The sequence below is a fragment of the Molossus molossus genome, unplaced genomic scaffold (assembly GCF_014108415.1).
Source record: "Molossus molossus isolate mMolMol1 unplaced genomic scaffold, mMolMol1.p scaffold_m16_p_10, whole genome shotgun sequence".
In the NCBI taxonomy this organism is placed as follows: Eukaryota; Metazoa; Chordata; class Mammalia; order Chiroptera; family Molossidae; genus Molossus; species Molossus molossus.
Window position 1 is genome coordinate 28,633,241 of NW_023425345.1, and position 25,262 is coordinate 28,658,502.

Below are 25,262 nucleotides of genomic sequence, written 5' to 3' on the forward strand. Positions count from 1 at the left end.
AGGGGCCGGGGACAAACTGCAACCAAGGTACGTGCCCTTAGCGGGAACCAAACCCAGGACTCCTTTGTCCACGGGCTGATGCTCTAACCGCTGAGCCTAACTGGCCAGGGTTATTTGTCAGCATTTTTAAAACTCTGTTTTCACCTTATGTTTTGGTCTCCCCATTGCCTTGAGCCATAACTCTTCTTATGAGTCTCTAGCCTACCTCCCGGTTTTACCAATCCGTCCCCAAAGGTGGTATTCAGATACCTCCAAGTGAACATTAAACTGAAGATTATACCTAAAAGTAGGTCATCAATGAACAAGTGGCTTCCAAAGAGCCAGTTGTGGGCTTAAGGTTTCATTATACTACTGTGCTGGATCAAATTTCAACATGACAGATCCGGTGCACATGTTCGCTTGTGACAAACAGAGAGAAAATCAGCCTATACAAACATCGTGGGGATTCCCCAGCAGCATGTGGTAAAACACCTCTGGTCCTTAGTGGAACCTTGCACATTCACCACGAATTAGTAAAGTTTCCATTTTTATTAGGGAAAAAAAAGCAGCATGATATTGATACAGCAGTATAAAATGTGGTGCTCATTAGCTATGTCTCTTAACACATCTCCCACCAGGCAGATTGATGCCATCCACTTCTGAACTCCACAACCCAAAATACATGTGAAAGCATCGGCGACGTTCAGAGGAAAGCCACCGGGATTATCCAAGTCTGGGAAAATATGATCTTTGAGGAAAGGTCAAACGATTGGAGATTACTCTGGATGAGGAACAATTTCAAGATGAGATGTGAGTATTTTCAGTATCTTGTTCAGAGAATAGTTGATGCGCATTTTTTTCTATCGCCCAGTAAAGGCAGAAGAGCAGGGAAACGGCTGAAAGTGGAACAGATCCGGTTTGAAGGGACAAGGGCGGGTTGCAGAGCTCAGTCCTCCCCTGGAAAGGGCCCGGGGCTCCTCTGACGCCTGGGGAGGACCTTGCTAGCTTGGCGTGCATGTGTGCTCTTTTCCTAGAAGCCAGTGGTGCAGGAGCTGCGCCTCTCGTAGAAGAAAGTTTATGTAATGAGCTAGTTCCTTGTTTAGGGACACTTTTATTGAAAGTTAAGTAACTATGGTATCCATTTGGTTTTCTATCGAATTCTAAGCAAGACCCTTAAGTAATCTGTGACATTACCATTGGTGCATTACCATCAGTCCTTGCACTCCATGCGGGTCACCGTGTGGGAAAGAATCGAGTGTACAGATGACATCCAGGTCATCGGACTCATCAATTCCATCTAGCTAGAGCCCCCAAAGTCTTCTTGGAGGACAAATAGAAAAAAATGGTTTTGAGAGAAGCAAAGACAATAATGAACAGTTCTTGGGATCATGTATGACTAAACTGGTGGTTCTGGTTAGAATTCTGTTTTGGTAGTAAGTGGAAAGGTAACCCTGAAATGACATCTTAATTCAAATTAATACGGTGGGTCAGGGTAACACAATCTGTCACTCTAATTTATTTAATTCATTAACCTTTGCATATCCCATCAACTTCAGATTAAATTTAACATTTTAAATGTGGTTTTTACACTTGAGCAGGTAAGATCTGTCTTATGATTTTACTAGGTTGTGTAAGTAACAAGATTTGAAGAGTACAGGATATTATCTTTACCACCCAGATTCACAAAGCCTAATTGCTTCAGGTTCCTCATCGGGAATTTTCTTTTAAAGTGTAAATTCTTGTATTTCCAAGTTCTATTCTAAAGCAATTTAAAACTAAAGAGTCTAAAACTCATCTTCTTCTCCAACAAACTCCCACCTCCTCCTGTAGTGACTATTTCCTAAGTGCACCTTGAGTATGTCTTCTCTCCGACTCAACGCTATTCCTTTAAACTCCTCACTCTCTTCAACTGCATCAGCAGGTCTCACAGCCTTTGGTCTCAGCTGCCTCTTTCGTAAGGTCACCAGAATGAATTTCCTAGTATGTAAATCTATGATGTCTTCTCTGCCTTGCGATTCTTCAGGGCTCCTCATTACTCATAACAGCAGTCTCCACACCTGATACATGATCAGAATTGCTAAGGAATTTTTCAAATGAACAGATCTTAGGGCATGAAAACCTACCTACTATGTTGGAATATCTGTGACACACACAGACATACGCACAAGTATGCTACATATGCATAAACACACACACATGCACACATTCACGCACACACGTACATCTGCACAGTTTCACTTTCTTATCTGTAGAAGATAAGTAGTCCCCCTGATCTGTAGTTTCACTTTCCATGGTTTCAGTGACCCATGGTCAACCCCAGTCTGAAAATATTAAAGGGAAAATTCCAGAAATAAACAATTCATAAATTTTAAATTGCCACGCCTTTCTGAATAGTGTGATAAAAAATCTCATGATGTCTCTCTCTGTCCCACTAGGGATTGACTCACCCCTTCGTCCAGTGTATCCACGGTGTACACAATACCTACTCATTAGTCACGTAGTAATTGCTCAGTTACCAGACCTACTGTCAAGGCATCACTTTTGTTCAAGTAACTCTCAGTTTACTTAATAATGGCCCCAAAACACCAGAGTAGTGATGCTGGCAATTTGGGTAAATCAAGAGAATCTGTAAAGTGCCTCCTTTGAGTAAAAAGGTGAGTACAGTACACAGCTCTTCTAAGAGAGACACATTTACATAATGTTTATTTCACTATTTTTGCTCTATTTTATTATTATTATTGTCCTTAATCTCTTACCATGCCTAATTTGTAAACTAAACTTCATCACAGTATGTAGATATAAGGAAAAACAGTATGCAGGGGTTGGCGAAAGTAAGTTTACAGTTGTGAGTACGCGAAACAGAATTTATTCTTGTATTATACTAATCATAACCTTTTATGCATGTCTTTTTCCATATGAACAATTGTAAAACTACTTTTGCCCACTCCTGTATATAGCGTTTGGTACTATCCGCAGTTTCAGGCATGCATTGGGAGTCTTGGAAAGTATCCCCCAAGATAAGGAGGGACTACTGTATTTTTAAAGCTCTGTAGATTTGGAGACCACTATCCTACAATGGTCTATAGGAGCAGGAACCTTCACTGGATTTTAACCCATAACTCCTCTCCATGCCAACTGCAGTTCCTTTAACCCACCAGAATCTCTCATACAGTGAAGTCTTGCACAGGCCTGGAATAACTTTTCTTCTTCTCCCTAACCCATGGGCAGCCCTCCTTCTTACCTCTCAAGACACAGCATTTATGACTCAGACTGTCCAAATTGTGCACTCCTTCTTCCTCTTTGCTCCTGGAGGGTCCTGTCCATGCTTTCATGACATCACTTTACTGCGAAGCTGTTTTTCCCTTGCTTACCCAACAGATCGAGAGCTACTTGAGGGTGAAATGTGTCTTGCATGTCTTCAAGGCTTTGCGTCTCTTCTTTCCTCCCCATGCTCTTGAATGTCGTCTCACAGTGACTGGGATTTACAAAGTGCTGAGCAAGTGTGCCCGGGAGCAGGAGGAGAAGAAGAAAAGGTGGAAAGAAATGCTCTTGCCTTGGAAGATAGTGAACTATTAAGTTAGCTTTTCTACCAACAGAGGAATCTATAGCACTTGGAATCTAGACAGTAATGCATGCAACTGGGTTAAGAGGTAGCTATGAAATGCAGAGGTTTTATTTGAGGGACACATGGTTGAACCAGATTTTAGATCTACGACCAACTAAAACAAAATTGAGAGATTTCACCCATTTGGGTATCCATATTTAAATATATGCATCTATTCTTAATAGGGAAAATAAAATGATGTGGGTGACTGTTTATTTCTCCAATTAAGATGAAAAAAAATATGTAACATTACCATATGTTCATAAAGATAATGCTATTTGTATATCTCCCCCAAAGGTAAGAAAGGTGAACATCAGATAAAAGAGGTATTTTGAGTAAATATGGTTATGTAAAATATATGCAAATTGTGTCTGTTTTTTCTTTTCATTTGCAGACAGGAGAAAAAGTTCATAGGTCAGAAATTATATTCAGACAGGATTTGGGGATAGGCAGAAAGATTTTCAAAACTTCCTTTATATCCAAAGCAGGGATCTGACATTATCTCCTCCAGGTGAAACAACCTTGAATGGACTGACATTTGCACAATAGCTTTCTTTTTGATATGTCTGTAGTTCTAATTACTTGAAAATACCTTTGCTATTTCCCTGCATCTTTCTGCCTGTATTATTTTATGACAGTCTAATAAGAACTCAGCCTTCCCCACTGACCATATGTAAAATTAGAGAAATTGTAATATTCTAATGGAAATGCTAACTTTATATCGAAAAGTCTGGGTAGAGTTTTGGGGTTGTGTAAGATCAGAGAGAAAATAAGACTCACACTAGAAACTTTACCTTCTTACTTCTCTTTTTAGAGGATTCTGGGTTCTCCTGTGATAGGAAGGAGCTGAGATAAAACCGTAATGTTGGTTCTCATCAACTCAGTGCAAAATTCAGAATTTTCTCAATCAGGTTAAGACTGCAATCATATGATGTACCAATAAAATTCCTCAAGTTTCTGCAAACAAATTACACCAGTTAGGGGTTGCTTTTGACTGCATGTAATAGAAACCTAAACACAGTGGCAAGAGGTGATCAAACCGGCGTGAGGAGATGTCCAGAGGCAAGCTGCATTGCTGAAGTTCAAGTCTGCTTGTATCTGCTCATCTAGGGTGGCACCATGTCACCAGTGCCCAGGCTCCTTGAGGTTTGCTTTCTCATCCCCTTAATCATCTATGCTTTCAAGAGTGGGAATGTGTGGCCTGTGGTCCGTACGAGGCTCGAGAAATCAATACCAGCGAACAGCACATGCCTCACCGAATTAGCCTGACCAAGTATAGCAGGCTAATTTTTAAGTCAATAATTTTGTATGGCCCACGATGATGTGATAAAATATCCAAATGGCCCTTAGTAGTAAAAAGTTCCCCACCCTTGCTAGATGATCCAGCACAAGCTCCCAATTGCATTGTAGGCAAGAAGAAGGAAAACAAAAAGGAAGAAGGCGTGGTCCCTATATCAGGAAAGCTGAACGTTCCCCCGAAGTCTTCCTTTGACTCTTTGATATCCCATCATCAGGAAAGCTGAATTTTGACTTTCTGGGCTTCTAAGATAGTGTCTTACAAAACAAACTTTTTGATTGACAAAGTAAGAATTACACACACAGACACACAAACACACAGACACACACACTACTTGAAATATAATCTACTACTAAATCTACCTGCAATGCATTTGAGTTTATGAAAGCCATGGGCCTACAACTGTACTTAAAAGGGAAAAAGTTAATGTAAAGCATAAAAAATAGTTATAATACATAAAAGCTAATTAAGGTGCTAATACCCAAAATATATATGTAAAAAAACTAATACCTGTCAATAGCAACAAAACAAACAATGTGTTTTAAAATAGGCAGCAGATCTGAATAGACACTTTCCAAAGAATATGCACAGGTGGCCAACAGGTACGTGAAAAGATGTCCAACATTATTAATAATAAGGGATTTTGCAAGTCAAAACCACAATGAGATGCCATCTTACACCTGTTAAAATAGCTGTTATCAAGCAGACAACAATACATGTTGGCAAAATGTGGAGAAAAGGGAACTCTTGTGCCATGTTGGTTGGAATGCAAATTGGTGAGGCCACTGTGGAGGTTCCTCAAAAATATAAAGCTAAATCAACCATATGATTCAGCAATTACAATTCTGGGTATATATGAAGAAAAATAAAACACTGACTTGAAAAGATATATGCACCCCATGTTCATTGTAACATTATCTGTAATAGCCAAGATATGAAAACAACCTAAGTACCCATGGATAAATGAATGGATAAAGAAATTGTGGCATATAGTCAGAAGAATATTATCTTGCCATAAAAAAGGAGTGGAATCTTGCCATTTGCAACAACATGTCAGACCTTAGGGAATTATGCTAAGAGAAATAATTCAGACAGAGAAAGATGAATACCTTATGATCTCTCTTACATGTGGAAATAAAAAACAAGCCAACAAATAGCTCATAGATACAGAGAACAGATTGGTAGTTGCCAGAGGCTGTGGATGGGGTGGGAGAAATAGATATAGGGAGTTAAAAGAAAAATAAAAACAAAAATAAAACAAACAAGTAAATATAATGATATATGTACTCTGTTTCTTCTACTGAATGTATACTTATTTATACAGTGTCAATTTGTATTTGTCTCTATTTTCTAAATAGAGAACATTAACTGTTCATAATTATAAGTCAAATTACACCAAGAACACAAAGTGCTAATCCACACAGGTGCTACTGCATTATAATCAGTTCAAAAGAGAGTCCAATAATTTGTGCAACAAAGAAGATTAGTCAATTGTCCTAATAGGAAATTTAATTATAGATTCAATTCCTTATTTCTTGGGAGATAAAAATCTCTAAATGATTCTATAGCTTATAATAGGACATTTAATGGTGTATATAAGCTTACAGTAATACTAACAACAATTTGGAGAGAAAAGCATTGAGTTATGGGGAATTATAACCTCTGTGAAAGACTTGTACTTAAAAAGGTTCTACTGATATAGCCACTGAATAATCGTGGCTCTAGGCTCGATTTCCCAGAAGGCTCTTGTGTGGGGGGAGTTCCCGCTCCCACTTAATCTGGGATGTTCAGGGTTAAAAGACCCCCATGTGTGGTCGTAGCTGTGGTGATGGCAGCAAGCCGGCCAAGCAGGAGAGGGAGGAATGTTTGGAGATTCTTCTTTGGTAAAATGAGAATTAAATCACTGATTATTAAATTATTAATCACATGATTATTAAATCACTGGCCAAATTCATGTGTCCTGACTCAAGTTTGAATCTTTTTGTACAGAGTAGTTTATTCTTATGCCCCAACTGAAGTTCATACCGTCAATAACACAGATCCTGCAACCATGGCTAGTTGAGACAGTATTTTCTATTTTTAAAAAGGAATTCCTTACTGTTAATATAAACTGCAAAATATGAAGCAAAATATGAAAATATTAATTTAAATTAATAATTTGTGTTTTGGATGTGTTTCCTAAATAAATTTAGACATTGTGAAAATTTCTGTCTGGTTTTAAAGTACCTGAAGCGTAGTGGATGAGATTTTATTAAAATGTTTAGAAAAATTTGGCTGAGATTCTAATCAATGTTTAAATGATTGTATCTGATTTATTAAATTTATAAGTTTCGGTTTATTAGCTGTTTAAATAGTGTACAAATGTTTAGAGAGACGTCGTTTGTTAGAGTTGTATAGTTAATAAATTGGGCATTAAACAAAGAATAAATAACAGTGTATCCTATATTTCAGGCACCAAATCTCTCAGGCAAAATGAAAAATGTAAATACCTAATCTTGTGCTATACACATGGTAGGTACACAGTGATTCTCCCCCCCTCCCCCCCATAAAGTTACCTGGCTCTTCCCAGGTAACTTTTATTTTTTATTTTTTGGTATGTGTCCCCAGCGGGAACTGAACCCGGGACTCTCTGGTCCTCAGGCCGACGCTCCAATAGCTGAGCCAAACCGGCCAGGGCCCAGGTAATATTTTATTTCATATTTTCTCCCAGCTTTTTTTTTTTTCTTGTGTACCAAGAACTGTCTCAAATGTGGTTTCTGTGTTTTCTCCTCGCCCTTGCTACTACTCACGCTAAATCAAGGATGCTCTAAGAAGAACACAGGGATAATAGGTCAAAGTCAACTTTTCGATAAACTAGCAGCTCTACCCAACTTGAGCTGTGAAAGACTGGATGTTGTTAGGGGTATTTTTTAGTGAGTCATGCTGTCATTAACCTAAGCTATTATATACCTAAAATTTAGGTGAAGGGCTTCTCCGTGCCTTGTAGGTTGAGGACCAACATGCAACCCAATTTGACCTCGTTCTTCAGTGATCGTCGTGGCTCTAGGCTCGATTTCCCAGAAGGCTCTTGTGTGGGGGGAGTTCCCGCTCCCACTTAATCTGGGATGTTCAGGGTTAAAAGACCCCCCATGTGTGGTCGTAGCTGTGGTGATGGCAGCAAGCCGGCCAAGCAGGAGAGGGGGGAATGTTTTGGAGATTCTTTGGTAAAATGAGAATGTAATGGATCGAATTTTGCTCTGGTCTACATTAAGGATAGCTGCTTTGCCCACTATCGCTTTACCACGATCATTCTGAGACGAAAGAAAGAGTTCCTTAGTTGTTTGGCGGCTGACCTGGACCCAGCATCTTAACGTAGCTCGTGTATTTTAGACCAGATTGCTATGCTGCCCTTCAGTGTGTTCTCATCTCATCTAATGGAAGTACGTTATAAAATATCAAAGACAGGTAACATACTAATTGTATCTTGACTTCTGAGGCTAGTCTAGCCTGACTTCACCACAGCATGTTCTTTCTGATATAGAAAATCGCAGCTTTCTACCAGAGTTACTTTAGTCTATTCTGACTGTCTCTTGTTCTTGACGCTGCTATTCAGACCAGGGATCCTCTATTCTTGGTATCCTGGCTTTGCAGGCTCAAATAAATTCCTTCATGGTGTGGTTAAAAAACAGAGCTTCTAAGTAGATTGTATCTAAGAAATTATTATCACTCTCATTCACAATTTTCATCATTAAAGATTAGATTCATTCTAAAACATTTGGGATTTTTGCTCAAGCACAGGTAACTTCTAGTTTTTAGCTAGAAAATAATAACAGTGATATAATAATGATGATGATGATGATGTTGACACTCTAACAGTGGTCACACCTTAGAGCCAGAAAGCCTATGTTTAAATCTCAGGTCTACTGTTTACTAGCTGTATGACCTAGGGCAAGTTAAATAACCTCTCTGCTTTTATTTAAAATCTAAAATATAGGGTAATAATACCTATGTTACAAGGGTGTTGTGGAAATTACATGGGCATGGAAAACTGTCTGATATATGGTAAGTGTTCAGTAAATGTTAGCTGTTATTAAAAGCTATTGAAGATAGGTCATATGATAATGTTACATGTTACAAATGGACTGTGTTATTTTAGGCGATTTAAAGTCTTCTGCGGGGTTAAGAAAGATTTGGATCCTCTATTATCTGAATGTCTCTTGCTTCCATTTTTCTTTGTACTGTGTCCATTAAATTTGGTATAGTTAACAGCAACCACCTGGCTAATAAATCCAAAATATTCTGTAATCAGCTCTGCTATACAAATTTCATGAGCATTCAGCTCTTCAGCTCAGAATACCGGTTGTGTAAACGGTGCAATGAATTCTAACTCACTTTTGATTGCCTTGATCTGAACCGAACACGAAACCTAGTTGATCCAAGATGATTTGGGCTTTACAATTTTGTGCATTACGTGCTCTGCACACTCAAAACAGGAGCATCTTTGAATTTAACATATTTTCCTTTTCAGAAGACAAAAATTCTTTTAATTAAAAACATTTTTAAAATTTTCAGTATGTGTAATTGTTAACACCTGCTATGTGTTACCAACAGATGTTTCTGACTTACCTAAGGGAACTGATATCATTATTCTATAAGCTTATTGGCATGGCATTTACCAAGATAGCTGGGAAAGTTTAGCTGCTGACTTTGTATGCAATATTTGGTATTTCTTTTACTCTTTCTCCTGATGGCTGTCAATCCCCACACACCCTCCCCAGCTGGGCCCACTGGAAGTGAAAATGTCCTTCTGAGGACCAAAATGTTACAACATTGGTCATGCCCATTTTAGTTTTTGTGAAAAGTTACTGAAATCAAATTGTGTATTCTGAAGCATTGTAAAATTTATTTTTGTGTTTTAGCAACTAATCCCTATAATGTTCAACGTGAAAGTCTTACATCTTGATTATAAATGTAGAAGTGTACTATGCAGTGACACAGGAGCAGAGGACGATGGGATGGGTACAGAAAGCCCTGGTGCCTGACAAGGGGGAAGACAGGACCTTGTCCCCAGGGTAACCTTTTCTCCCTTAGCATGTCACTGATCGTGCAGTTTGGACTCATGACCTTTCATATAAGTGGTTATGAGGTTTAAACCCCCTGAATTTTCCTCCCTAAAGACACCAGCTAGGCCTTAGTTGTATTTCAGCTCCAGGCCCACAAAAAGAGCAAAACCAGACAAGTGATGCCCTGGCTGCCCCAGGACAAGTTGCATTGACTAATGACCCCCTGCCCTGGTTCCAACCAATCAGTGGAGACCAGGAGGAAAGAGCCCACCAGGGAAGCTGATGAATATTCTATTGAGACCCTCCTCCGAGACCTCCCCTGAGATTCCCACCTGTAAGAGAGAGAAATACCCGCAACACAAAGGACCCAGTGAGTGCTCTCCCCCAGGGGGGCATGTCCATGCGATTCCCTTACCCCTTCTCCCCTCTAAGGGACCCCAGGGGACTTGCAACCAGGGGAGCAATGGGCTTTGGCAGCTTATCCCCCACTAATGCCTGACCCTGTCTCCAAGTCCCCTTTTTCTCTGACTTCCCCATGAGCCAAGGCAGCCCTGCCTAGGCTCTGCTATTGCTTCTTCCACACCCTTCCTCCTTTCATGGTCCCGAGTATTCATTTGCTGCAGACAATAAACTCTTGCTTGCTTGTCTGTGCTTTGTCTCTTGCCTGAGATCTTTCCTTCAAGAAGACAAGAACTGAGGTCTTGTCATCTCACTGGTCACAGAAATATACCAGGTAGATAGATAATACCCTTGTAATAGCTTGGCTTCAAATGAAGCTATCATAAAAATGAGAATTCTTAAAAAATTTTTCTGACCATTTCTAAGGTCTTTTAAGAAGTCGACTTTCTGAATTCTGCATTTATGATACTAATCACACAATTACCTACAGGCACGTGTTAAATATGACACTGGTTTCAGCCAAATAATGGACCAACTGCAAACAATGAAGAAAGAGGCAGCTCCATTTGTAACTGCTGTTTCAACCAAGCTCTATTGTAATCAGAGTGATCTGAGAGTGACTCATTAATTAATTGATGTTCTTTTTTATTATGTGCTATTGAGTTAATGAGCAATTTGTGTGAGATAATTCTCTGAACACATTGATTACTTGAGATATTTTCTGGGCTTTTCATAGCAATGACAAGCTGAATAGGTAGATCGTATTTGCTTTTGTGTGCTCATTATCAGTGGGTTGAGATGAGTCCAAACCAGTGCAAAGATACCTTCAAGTCACCTGAGGTCTGAAGCGTCCTAAGCCTGCCCATCAGGAGGCTGAATGCTCGGGGCCAGGCCTGGCACATAGTAGGTTCTCAATTAATGTTCACTGAAATCATGGCTCTGTTAAAGCTTGGCATTCTGTTATCTTAAATTGCAGTAAAATTTCATGTAAGAGATATCTATAATGGTGTTTTTTAAAAAAAGTAATCATCAGAGGGCTTTTGCTAAAACTGTATTCTGTGCTAATGGCCTATGACAGGAAACATGCAGACTGTTTTCGCAACTTACTGGAGTGAACACTAAGCGTGTTAGGACTACATGATCTCTATGAAACTGTTTAAGTGACTGTTCGGAGGGTGGTTTGTCTAACGCGACAGTTAAAAGGAAACCACTTGTATGTGGTATGTTTTACTCCAGATATAATTTTCAGAGGCCTGTTTCAGGAAGGGTACATCATCTCTTCCCTGTAAATGCAGGATTTAGTTGAGTTTTTTGCTTTAATTCACTGTGCAGAAAAGAGGAAATCGGAAATTTAGTCTGACAACACAGTCGCTTTCAGAAAGATCACTTAAAATGTGTACGTATGTGCAAAATGATACCAGGTAATTGCTACCTTCATTTTTGACAGCTTTATTTTCCCCACAAAAGTAAATAGCAGTAAACTACCTAGAGCAGAGATCTTAAATATAATGTTTGGAGGAAGCATTTGAGCTACTTTGTTTATGCTTGTGATTTACCTTTTAAAAGCAAATGTCCTTACACATTTTTCCTTGTTCATGAACTCCATGTATACTTTCTAGAGAGCATCTAGAAGTTTGCCAATTAAGAGCAGTAAAATAGTGTAATACCCCTTTTATTAAAAACATAAATCCAAGTATAAAAAATGAATGAAAGAATCCAGCAGATATTTATTAAGCAAGATGAAAGTGAAATTACAAACACAGGTCAGCCTTTAAACTCAGCCAGCATTCTGGAGGACTGGAGGTGCCTGGGCCTTCATCAGAGGCAGCCTACATGGGACGCGTGTTAGGAAGGGCGCTTCCCCTGCTTGAGAAATCAAAGCTCCATTGGAGGTGTCCTACTGCAGGCATCAGATAACAAGCTAAGTGACATCAGGGCTACACAACACAAAGAGGAAAGTTGACAACAGTTCAGGGACTTTGAATAGTCAAGACAATTAGCTTAGTACTTCAGGTCAAAAATGCTACTATTTATGGGCAATTAGTTATAAAATGGCCTATTTCTGTCACTTCACAGATTCATAGAGATTAAAGATAATTTAAGGAGATTAAGGCCTTAATCTTTAATCTAGGTGATTTTGTTTGTAGGAAAAGCATAAGAATGAACTCCCAAAGGATTATGCAAACTAAAAGGCTGTTTGGTCTTTGGGTGCCAAGGATAGTTGAACAGTTTTGTTCCCAGTTTACAGGTATTTTGACATATTGATCTGAATCTATGCAAAAACATTGAAATATTTAAAAGATCATTTGGAAAAGATACTGACAATTAAAACTGTGCATTCACATGAATGTTAAGCAACTCTTAATGGGGACTAGCAGGGCTGCAAAGCTATGAAAGCCATTTCTCGCTATTTCCCCTGCACCCATTCGTTCCATTCGGTTTTGTTTTGCTGTTTTTGGCTTTGGCTATGCAAGTCTTTTCAGGAAACAAATGTAAGGCTGTAGGGCTAAAATAATAGGTATAATTATGGGCCCCAAATAGCTAATGTTTGAAATTCTTTTTATTTTTTATTTTTTTGGTGTACCTCGAATTTGGGGGACACGTGACTTGAACACTCTTAACCATGAAGCATCTGTAAAAATACATATCATTCACTTTCACAGAATCATTTTCTTAAAAATTAGAGGCAATATCCAGATTCACATGCATGTCCATAATAAAGCTTTGTTTTTAAAACAACTCAAAATCCACACCAGCATTATTTGCAGCTTAATATTTTGGCCCCAAACCAAGAATTCAGGTATCACACTTAATTTTCATTTGCAATACATATATTGACAGGACAAAATATTTATGCAAATAACACCGGGAAATTTGTTTCCTATACAAGCGATCAAGAAAAAAGAAAGACCACAGCACTAAATTTGCTCTACTAAAAATAGGCTTCATTGTGCCTGCATGGGATTAAATTCTTAAAATGTAGTTTTATTACAGGAAACAGAAGCAAAGTGTGAGCAACCCAGAAGAGGGGATTATAGACTCATTTTTATTTCTTAAATTGTAATTTAAATAGTCAATCTCCATAATTTCTGTTTCTAGAAAGTTTTCTTCTTTATCAGCTATCATGTAGGTAAAGAAATATTTTACCTTTAAAAAGTGGAATGACAGATTTCAGCTTAAATGTGATGTATTCTGAATGGGTAATTAAAGAAAGTAAGAGTAAGACATATCAAACTTTAAAGTGTTCACTTCTAAACATTAAAATAAGTGGCAGGGAAATACAGAAAAATATATAATCACCAGTTCTCAGCTTTTTATCAATCCCTTTTTTTTTCTCTTCTAGAAGATGAGCACTATGTTGCTCGTTCAAAAGTAACCTCACTACTCAAATATCTTCATAGCTTCAATGTGCATTATCATGATTTCAGTAGATTCACATTCAAATCCTTTTAGTGCCAGAAATCTATCAAGCCATAAAGTCATTAAACACTTAGCTCTTGTGGAGAGATCTGGGCAAAATTTGTACAAGAAATTTAATTAATCATATTTAAATTATCTCACAATTGTGGTAACACTTTTTTAAAGTAACCCTTTGGAAAAAATTTACATGATACCCAAAGGCACTAGTTCACATAAGGGGTGAATGGCTGGAAAAAACAAACAAACAAACAAACAAACAACAAAGCTGTAATATAGGTAAAGAGCACGCACGCACGCACGCGTGTACACGTAACACACACGCACACACACACACAAAGGATATTAAAAGGATAACTGTTAAGCTTAAAAGTTATTCTAAAAGTGGCACTTTTCACGTTGGTATAAAATGAAAGTGCTTTAAGATGAAAATTTTATGCATTTTTTTAAAGCTGATCTTAACCCCCTGAAAATAGGGGGTTATAATGAGAACACGGATAGACTAAATCATAATGGCCATAATAGTGGATGTTGCTTAAAACGCTTTGTGTGTGTCTTTATTTTTTAGTCTTTTTAATGTTGATAGACTTGCTTTATCTATATGTGTATATTAGTGAGATTTGCTCTTCAATTTTTTTACTAGAAAGTTACAGCTCATTTAAAATAGCTGGTAGATACAGAAAGCATAAATATACAGTAAGTTTAAACACTGATTGTACTAAATGCAACAATACAAAGAAGCAAACAGAACACAAATGGTAACACAATAAAACTGTATTACATTTGTGCTTCAAATATTACAATACATTATATACAATAGTCCAAAATAAACATCTCATGCCAAGTGACACAAAAACGAATAGCAAGCAAAAAATCCAGCAATATGTACATTACTTTTTTCTTTAATAATAAACATTCAACTCTGAACTGGGGCAATTTCACTACATACAGATGCAGTCCCCCTTTTATTTCGTATATCCATCCTGCTTTCCTATATCTACGCTATTCAGTAGGTTCCTGTGTCAATTCTTATATACATGTGGAGCAAAAAAGATAAAAGAATGTAGTGCTTTGTATTCTTAATGGGGTGATGTTGATAGATCAGCGAACCTGGGGTGCATAACCTTCTTTCATTAAACCTTCCTCGTAGTCCGTCTGGCAAAGGATCATGTTATTCTTTAGGAAAAATTTGTCTCCAACACAAAATCTGAAAATATTTAAAAAAAAAATAAAACGTGTTAGACCATTTCACTCAGAGCTATAGATTTGAAGTTTTCTTTTCCTAATAATGCTTTCACATGATAATTCCCTGAAATTGGAAGCTTAGCTTAGAAAGTTGCCTTTATTGTCAACACTAAAACAATGCACACAACTTTGAAATCCTACTATATATATACACACACACACACACACACACACACACATATGTATATGTATATATACATATATATTTTTTAAAAAAATCATAGGAATATCAAGGAAAACACATAGGGCAGCAAAGGTGATTTTATTTTTATTTTGCCACATTAAAAAGAAAAAAAATAATTGATCTATATATACGTTCAGTAAAATAAGAACAAATGATAATATTTCACTGCAATGATTGTGGAAGATTTCATGATAGGCCATTTATCCAGTTTACCAAAAAAATAAAATAAAAGGCATTATAATGAATCAAACAATTTAAAAAAAAGTCGATTTTAAAGTTTTCCATTTAAAGCTTCCCTTTGCTCTCTGTTATTAACATGTGATTAAATTCTAGTAATTTGGAAGCGATCATCCTGAAGTCAATGTTGTTATGCACCAGACTTTGATGCTGGACCATATTCCTTTGTGGCAAGTTTATCAACTATAAAATAGTAAATGTCATTTCTTGGAGCAATTTCAATTAAACCAAAGGGCATAACCTGAACAAAATTCTTAATATGGATGTGATAAATAAACTAGTACCCAGTAGCTAATTATTTTTTATTCCATAAAACAAAATAAGTGCTCTTTTTGTATAATTTCCCAGTGGTGACACTTTGGACACAATTAAGGTCAGAAACAAATGCTTGTGCCGTTTCCGGTACATTTAACAATAAAGTAACTCTGAGGAAATCTGTATATACTTTTAATTGTAACAATTTAACCTTCAAACAGCAGTGCCTAGTAGAGTTGACCCAGTAAAACTATTTGTAATTATAAAAGTTGACCTCACTGACCTTTGATAGTGGTCTCTCTTTATCAGATAGTCAATTTGGAATGATGTTCAAGCAGAAATCTTAGTGGATAGATTAAATTGTGTAGTGAAAGCCACCCTTGAATGTTTTGTGAAGTTGAAAGTTTAAATGAGGAGCAGTTGGACTGATTTACATTTGCAAAGATTGGAATGCTAGACAAACAGTGAACCTATTTATTTTCCAACTGGGTAGCTTTGGAAATTTATCCTTATTCTAGCTTAAGTAGATAGAGGGGAAAATGGTGTAATAAAAAAAGTAGATTGAAAAGAATTAGCTTTCCTCTTAAAGAAGATTGCTCTGTTTATTTGTGGCATTTACTTTTTTTCCTCGGGATTACTGCCTGCTGATGATGTTGATTGAAAGTACAGACTATGTGCTGATCTTGAAATCCTGGAGTTGTTTGTGGTCAAGGCCAGTGGATACAATGAACATTCATGTTTGGAATTGAAGTGCATCTTTTTATTGGTTGCAAACTGTAAAGTTTAAATATTGTGCTTAAAAAGTAGTGTTGGAATAAACCGTTTTTTTTTAGATTATCCTGATTACTAAGACACTGAGGAAAAGGACAGGCCTAATAGCCAATTGAAATACTTAACATTTTTGAGATTATATAAAACAGCATGAAGAATATATGTCATTACTGCTTAAAATTTTCTATTTTTATTACTATTTAAATTAATTTGAACTAAGACACTTATAATAAAATATATAAAAAATAAATTCAATAAAACACTCGTACTCCAGCTGATATTACTGAATCTTTTTTTTCCCTAGAAATGAACTAAACTGCAAATATTCTTGCAACTTCATATTGTCTGAAATTTTGTTTTAATTTTTCAACATAATTTGTAACAATCCCCCAAATTCTATTCACTGTCAAGTATAACATGTTTGTTTGTTTGTTTTTTGGAATGTCATATCACATCACTTTTACCTTCAGAGGCCTTGAAATTTAGATAATTTTTATCTGTAGATTCATAAACTCAGGGTCATTACAGTGAGAAAAAGCATGAACCAAGAGCCTGGGGGTCCGTCCTGCCGCTATCAGCTACCCAATGCCATGTATAAGGTACACTTCATACGTTTCCTGAGTTAGTCATCTGAGTAAACAGCTACAGCACTGGATTATTAGGGATGTTGTAACAAGAAATACAGCAACAAAAAGGGTTCAATCTCAATTTTGCACTTATGATATTAAAATGAATCTCCAATGTTTCTTACCTGTGATATCACTCGCTTTTGTAAGTTTGTGGTAAAGAGTAGAAATGAAATACGTAAAGCCTTACCTTAATGGCTCAAATGTCAGTTATGAAAATAGCCACCTTTCATAAAGTACTTAACATGTGCTAAGGCTAAGCATGTATATATGTGATCAGATGATTCTTTTCATCCAACCCAGATCACAGATATTTTCATTGCTTTTCTTCAGATGAAAAACCTGAGGCTCCCTCCCAAATTTAAATACCTGCCCAACGTTTCGCAGCTAGGATGTACATGGTACAGGAAGAATGGAATCAGGTTTCTCTGGATTCAAGGCTCATGCTTTTACCTGGAGGCAGTAAAGCATGAGGCTACAGAGTTATATAGATTTTTGTGTGTTCTGATTATTTCTTTTTGTAACTTAAAAAGGCCTACTCTACAATGAGATGTTGGTAATATAAATGAAATTCATCTGAAATAGTCCTACCTGAATATTTTGTTACTAATACATTGTCAACTGGGTAAAGTACATTTTACGTGCATTTCAATTTATACTTAAAGGTCATGATGAAACAGAGCATGGGTGAGGAATGTCACAATTACACACACGACTCAAACAGTACGGCCTGCAAAGCGATGGTTAAGGGCACATTATGGTTGGGATGCAATTAAAATTGGTGGTGTCCTCCTTTAAAATGTTTCATATATATAAACATGAAGAGATGAAACAGCAATGCAGACATTAGACACTTAACAAAGTGATCCCATAACTGTGACTTTGTAAAGCAGGCTCATTTCCAATGCTATACAACCAGCTCCTTGTGAGATTAGGCACTTGAAGAAAAAGTATTTTAAAAGTACTGATGGCCAGAGAATACTGTTAGTATATTAATAAGTAGACAAAAATTCCTGAAAATAAACTGATAATCTCTTTTTTTTTGTAATGTAATCATTACTTGTGATAGAGTCAGTTCAATTAATTTTTCTTTCATTTAAAAAAATTACAGAATAAAAAGATGCCTAAATAGATTTTCAAACCATCTAATCGTGATGTTCTGGAATTAATAACAGATTTAATTTCTAGATATTTTGGAGTGATTCTAGTTGAATCCATGTGGGCCTATACAGTTGACAAGCACAGAAAATAAGTATAATTGATAAATCATCCCTATAAAACATGGGGCCTAGAGTACTTTTGAGCAGGTTATCAAAAGCCTCTGCTAAGAAGCCTCCACATGTAATATCCTTTCTAAGAAATGAAGATGCTAACTTAGTCATCTTACTTCCCTCGGGGCAGTGACTGTCAATTATAATTAATTTCCATTTCCACAGCGCTTTAAAAAGAGGGGGAATCCAATCCCTATGTCCAATGTCTCTGCTTTCCTATTTAGCAACCTCAGTTTCTGAAAGATGAAGATTTTGATACTGAACTTTGCTTTCAGTAAGAGGTGCAGGTTATACTCACTGCCCCATCGCTGCAGAAGTGGGCACACATTCACTGTCATTCTCCCAGTGACAGCCCACTTGTCATTTCACATTTCATTCATGACAATCTCTTATGCACCAAGTTACACTACACACACCCCGAGTCCTGCTGGAAAGTGTTCAAAGTCCACCTTTCTGTAGCACAACTGTATCGAATCATGTTTATGTCCATGTCGTCAGAAAATAAAAGTCCCCTCTTGCCACAGCCCTCATACCTGCTGGGTCCAGAGATTAAAACCAGACTACCAGGTTCAAATCTTGAGTCCACCATTTTCTAACTGTGTCATCTTGGATTAGCTACTTAACTACTTTGTACTTCAGTTTCCTCGTCTATAAAATGAGTCCAGTAATAATACCTACGTATGGGTTATTTTGAGTATTAAATGAATTAGTACATGTTAAACAGACTCATAGATAAAGAGTAGTCTAACAGCCATTGGAGAGCTTTGAGGGGTGAGGGATGGTGGATGAATTGAGCAAAAAAGAGAGAAAACTCATGGGCACGGACAACAGTGTGGTGACTGCCAGGGGTGGGGATGGGGAGAGGGAGGAGGTGGAAGAGGATATAGGGGGGATACATGGTGACGGAAGGAGACTTGACTTGGGGTGAACACACAATACAGTGTACAGATGATGTGTTGTGGAACTGTGCACCTGAATCCTGTATAATTTTGTTAGTCAGTGTCACCACAATAAATTCAATATAAAGGAAAGATATAATAAAGTGTCTAATATTATGCTTGATATATTGAATAGGCCCCCATACAAAGATTACCTATTATTAATAGCAAAAGCAATAATAAAATGTCTGAATAATGCAATATAATGATAAACAAAACAAAACAAAACAAAACACCAAAACAGGCTCAGAATGTGGAATCACATGGATGTGCATTTTCATCTAAGTCGCACTAATTTTAAGCTATGTAAATACACAGAATACATTCACACCTCTGGGAAGTTCCTTAACACCTCTGAAAATAAGTTTTCACATCTATAAAGTAGAAGAAAAGAATGTGTTTTCATTATTTGCCAATGACAAGTTTTTCATCTTTGCTTACAATGTTACCTAGCCAGGGATGTTTCTTCCTTTTTATCATCCAACCTAGATTCTAAACATCCTTTAGTTTCCATTCCTTCCATCAGTGTTCCTGGATCAACTCATTCTGACCTTTCCCAAAGCACTTATTTATTAGTATGTCATTCATTTACTTTGGCGTTTCAAATGTTCTCATGAGTGTGTGCCAGGTTCCCCAATGTGGACAGTAGTGCTGAGATAAAGAACCACGAGCTTTATTTCTTCTGAACACTCACAAACATTGTACTATCGCTTGAGGTGGGTGGTCATTAAATATAGGTGAAGATAGACTTATTCTGGGGTCAAATAGCTTTGAATATCAAAGGTATTTTAGGTGCAGTAATTTAAATTTGTATTCATTTTGACTTTCAATCACTAACTCTCTACCTTTACAATTGTATCTCGCGCTCCTCACCCTATTCCCCATTTCCATCCTACAAACTCCTTATCTAGTCTCTGAGCACAATGAGCTACTTTTTAAAATATTTTTTTTCTTTTATTGATTTTTTTTTTTTTAGAGAGTGTAAGGGAGAGAGAGATAGAAACATCGATGAGAGAGAACATCGATTGGCCACCTCCTGCATGCCCCACACTGGGGATTTGGCCTACAACCTGGGCATGTGTCCTGACCAGGAATCAAACTGGTGACCTCTTGGTGCATGGGTCCACGCACAACCAGTAGTCCACACCAGCTGGGCCACACTGAGCTACTTTTTATTTCCTAAACATATTAGATGCTTTCACACCCTCATGCCTTTCATGCTCTTCCAGCTGTCTGGGAATTTCTTTCCTTACTGCTTCTTGGCTTCCTCACCTGCTCTGCTTCCCCACCAGACATATTTCCTATGTCCCAACCAGTCTTAGGGAGGTGGTTTATGAAACCCAGCACATCAGCCTGTGATGTGTCCCTAAGACTTCCAGGATGGACTCTTTTCCATTGGGATGAATCTGTTTAGCATCAATCACACTATCCTGTGGGTCTCTGAGGTCCCATCTCTCCTCTAGCTCTGAATACCTTTAAAAGAAGAACTCGATTTTACTTCCCTCTGGCCCTACAGAGCCAAGCACAAAGCTTTTACTTTTAATGAAAGAAAATTGAAATGTTATACAATTGTACATATTTGAGGCAATTTTATTACAAACAAGCATGTCTTTTACTTTTCTTATAAAACCATCATTTAGTTTTATAGAATTTTCTAAGGGGGAAAGGCTTATTCACCTTTCAGAAATTAACTATTACACAGAATTTTCCAATTCTGAATAAGATTCAAGTTATTATACAAGACACCCCAAATAAGCTTCTTTTGATTTCCTTTCAAAATAGAGAAGCTTTCCACCCAGCCGGTGTGGCTCAGTGGTTGAGTGTCCACCCATGCACCAGGAAGTCATGGGTTTGATTCCCCATCAGGACACATGCCCAGGTTATGGGCCAAATGCCCAGTGGGGGGCATGCAGGAGGTGGTCAAGTGATGTTTCTCTCTCTCTCTCTCTCTCTCTCTCTCTCTCTCTCCCTGCCTCTCTCTCTAAGATCAATAAAGAAAATAATTTTTTTTTAATTATTAAAAAAAACAAAATAGAGAAGCTTTTAGATTTTTAATTCAGGACTGGACATTTTTAGTCATACCCCTGCAAAAGGGACAGAGAGAGTGTGTCCAAGAGATAACCAATTCCAAAAGGTCATTATTGCTAAATTTTTTAAACAGTCAGAGCTATTTTGCTTTAAAAATATTTTGATTGAAAATGAATGCTGAATGAAATTCACAAGCATGGATAATACCACAATTTCAGATGTCAGTAAAGTTTGCTTAAGGGGAAGTGCCTATAAATTCCTTATATGCCTTGAGTTTCACTTGAAAAGGTGCAATACTACTGAAAGTCTAGGCTCGTTGGCATATGGCTTTATTGAAGGGGACTTCCTAAAGAAATGTCAAAGTAAAAGCAGAATCTCTTATATTGAAAAGTTTTTGTATTGAGAGGAACACAATGTATCTGCTTTGCTTGGCTGATGAAGATAAGCTGACTTCCTGCATTGAAGAAGTTTGTCTTGTTGGGGTTGAAGTGACAAGACAATAACTAAGTGCTAATTGTGCATAACCAGAACTGGATATATGCAGTCCCATTATGGCATGTAATAAATGAAGCGAACACAGAAATATATTAGGTGCTTTAATAATGATACTAGAATAGTATTTTGCAGCCATAAGAATGTGAGCAGTTTTAGAGTCAAAATTTAGGAGTGTTTGTCTTACTTGACTGAATTCTACTAAGGAGGCAGACTTAATTGTGAGTGCAACTTTTTATTTCAATGGTGAAATAAAATAAGATACGATTTGTAAATAGCATCAACAACCTACAATTACTTTGCATCATAATAGAATTTAGCATGGGTTTAGCACTTGAATGATGTTTTAATTTTCTGTGTAGAACATGAATAAAACGAGTAAGCCTGCCCTAATAGAAAAATGGATGAAGGGCATAAACAGGCAGTTCCCTAAAAAAAAAGAAATAGCAAAGGGCCACTAGTAAGCAAATGAATGCTAATTAGAATTATAACGAGATATCATCTTTCATCCCTTAAGTAACAAGGTTTTTTTCCAAAATAATTCCTAATGTTAGAGTGAATGTGATGGAATGCATCGTTTTTACATTTCTGGTGTGAGAATAGTTGGTATAACTTTTCTGGAGAATTTTGCAATATATAACATGAGCCTTTAAATTGTTATATACTTTACCTAATTAATTTTTGCTCCTGTGAATTTATCCTGACCCAGACTATAGTTTTGTTTGTTCATGAAGTCCATATTATATTATAATATTTATAATATAAACATTTTAAGAAACAATCTAAACATCTGATGATTTATTATATGAAGCTCTATCCATAAAACTGAACACAAGAAAGCTTAAAGTATCTTAAAGGAATTTTTAAGGACAGGTAACAAGGCACACTGTATTAAATGACAAAGCCAAATATTAAACATTAGGATTCTTCCTGGTTACTTTCCTTTAACCTGCTCAAATGTGCCTATAATATAAAATATATGCTATACATCACTTGTAAATATGTATGAAAAATTGTACAGCTGGCTACACACCAACATATTAAAATATTTTCTCTTAAAATAGTGAGAGAATAGTGAGATATGAGACAATGTTATTCTTCATCCCTTTGAATTTTCTAAATTTTCTACTATGACTGCGTAACCTTTTATTAGTAGAAGAGCAGTAAATGTTATTACTGCATGAAGGTAACCATATTGTTAGTGGATGCTATTAGTGAATCAATGTGACAAGTGAACAGAAGTATTTTAAATTTACTACTAATATATATGCATACATGTACACGTGAATATAAATGTCTGTATTTTTTTAACTGTGTTTGTTTATTCATATCCTTGCATACAATAAACTACATGTGCATTTGCCAATTATTTTTGATTAAATGTCACCATAGACTGAATTAAACTGTGTTGATTTCAGGCATTTATTGTGAAGACGCAAGATGTTGTGAGATGACTTCTTGAATTATTTCCTGGATAAATTATATATGGCAAAGTATACTAAGTCACATTCTGAATATCAATTTAGCAGGAAATATTAATGAGATATATATATATGTTGTGTAAAAACCAAGTTAGTGAAATATTATTTGGTAAAAGTAAGTTATAAACATCAAGGTAAAAGAACTAGTTTTTGAGAACCGATTATTCTATTTCCTAATTTCTAATTCTAATTTGTAAGAACCACACGCTGCTTTACGGTTGGGCTGAACTTGAATCCAGTCCTCACTGTGACATCATATTCTTTCTACTACTCGATAGGGCCTCCTAAGATGCTGCGCTGAACAGTAAAATAGAGCAAATTACAGTAACTGAAAATTTGACACCACTAATATTTTCTCATTATATACTATGTGCAGGTGTTTTCACGCTCACACGGGATTTATTTTCATGGAAACCCATCGAGTGTGCTAATGTTTGAAATACACCTTTAATGATATGTACATTTTAATATTCTGATATCGTCTGCATTTGTCACATAAAACAGGTACCAGTAGTATATAGTTCCCACTGGAAATAAGAGTTATAACTTTCAATAAAGAAAAATGGGATGATGTCATAAGACTCAGAGATGAAAGAATTCTCTGTGATTGACTAATCCCACTCCCCTGTGTTATTAAAGAGAAAACTGAGGTCCAGAGAGCTAATATTTTGGGCTTATGGTCATACATATTGCTAGCAGCAAAGTTGAGACCACAAGTTAGGTTTCTAGGTTCACTGCGTAACACTACTCTTCAATGTTGCCTCTTCATTGCTGATGATTGTTTAATTATTAGCTATCTCTGGCCTTGTTCCCAAAGAGACTTGAAGCAACTTAAAAAATACATATAAAATGCAGTTAAAATTCAAGATAAGAAATGAAGAGGTAGGGCCACTATAAATACGAACAAATTCCTGTCTCAGTGCAAATGTGTTTGTTCATAGGAGTAGTTCGAAAAAGTAAAGATATTTGAAATTGACTTTGGAAAAGCCAGAAGAACAACAAAGCAGAGAATGAAAACTAAGACTACAAGCTGACAGAAGTGTTTTCATCTCCTATCACGACCTGCTATAGGATGCGTTTTAAGACCATGTGGCTTTAAGACCTTTCTCCTCCGTGGTGTGTTCCTGGCACTGAACGAATGTTTGCAGAAAATAAAAATGCTGATATTAATTGCTGTAAGTAAACTGTGTAAATATAATTCCCATCTGTTAGATGCATAGCCAGAAAAGGGAGTTCTAGCACTTTTTCAGGAGACAGAGAGAAGTCTGCATACCTCTGATTGCAAAGCTGACAGGCGAAGCAGTCCAGGTGGTAAACGTTGTCCTTGGCGCGCATCACCATCTCAAAGGCAGGGATGAGCTTACTGCAGGCGGCACAGTTTCCCGTCACACCAAAGAGCCTAGAACAATAACCATTTTTTTTTTCTCAAACTCTTACAGGAAAATCTGAGATAGTGACTAGAGAAGACGCTAATACACTTTGTACAGCTATCAACACACAATGCCTTATGATGTACTCAAGCAAGTTTTCTCCTAGGTCTATACAGAAGTATTCTTTGGTGGTACAGACTCAGTTGACCTTTCTTGATGAAAATCACATCCTGTTGGAGAATAAAAGGAAAAGACAAATACATTGCCGAGCTCACACAAACAGAAGTCAACAGGAGTGGATTCATAGCAAACATGGACTTGTTAGAATATGGAGTAAATATAAAAGCAATGGAACTTTGATCTTAACGCCACATATTAAACATTTTAGTTGGGAAAAAAAACCCATTTGAATGACTCACTATTTTTGTCACCTAGTTACTAAATGGTTTGCTATTATTATTAAAGGACCATTTATGAACAAGCCATTTAAATAGTCAAAAAACATTACAGGCCCATGCACCTTATGGCCCTATACCATAGTTATAGCTATGATTATGTTATTCAGGTAGCACATTAAAGTAAATGAGGCCGTAAACTATACAGAGCTAGATCAGAAGTGGAAACAT

The 25,262-nt window shown here is 36.8% G+C and overlaps 1 protein-coding gene across 4 annotated transcripts in view; it reads right to left on the reverse strand.

Moving 5' to 3' along the window:
• Positions 1 to 14,066: 14,066 nt before the first annotated feature.
• The window catches only part of LMO3 (LIM domain only 3), a 54,884-nt gene continuing 43,688 nt past the window's right edge, over positions 14,067 to 25,262 (reverse strand). For 3 of the 4 annotated variants that reach the window (XM_036252470.1, XM_036252471.1, XM_036252469.1), the window contains 2 exons: positions 24,540 to 24,665; positions 14,621 to 14,945 (listed from right to left, as the gene is read on the reverse strand). In XM_036252470.1, the coding sequence (XP_036108363.1) occupies positions 14,840 to 14,945; positions 24,540 to 24,665 (232 nt within the window). In that variant the 3' untranslated portion in view covers positions 14,621 to 14,839. Of the gene's footprint in view, positions 14,946 to 24,539; positions 24,666 to 25,262 lie in introns of all 4 variants that reach the window. The other variant, XM_036252468.1, reaches the window with a different exon arrangement.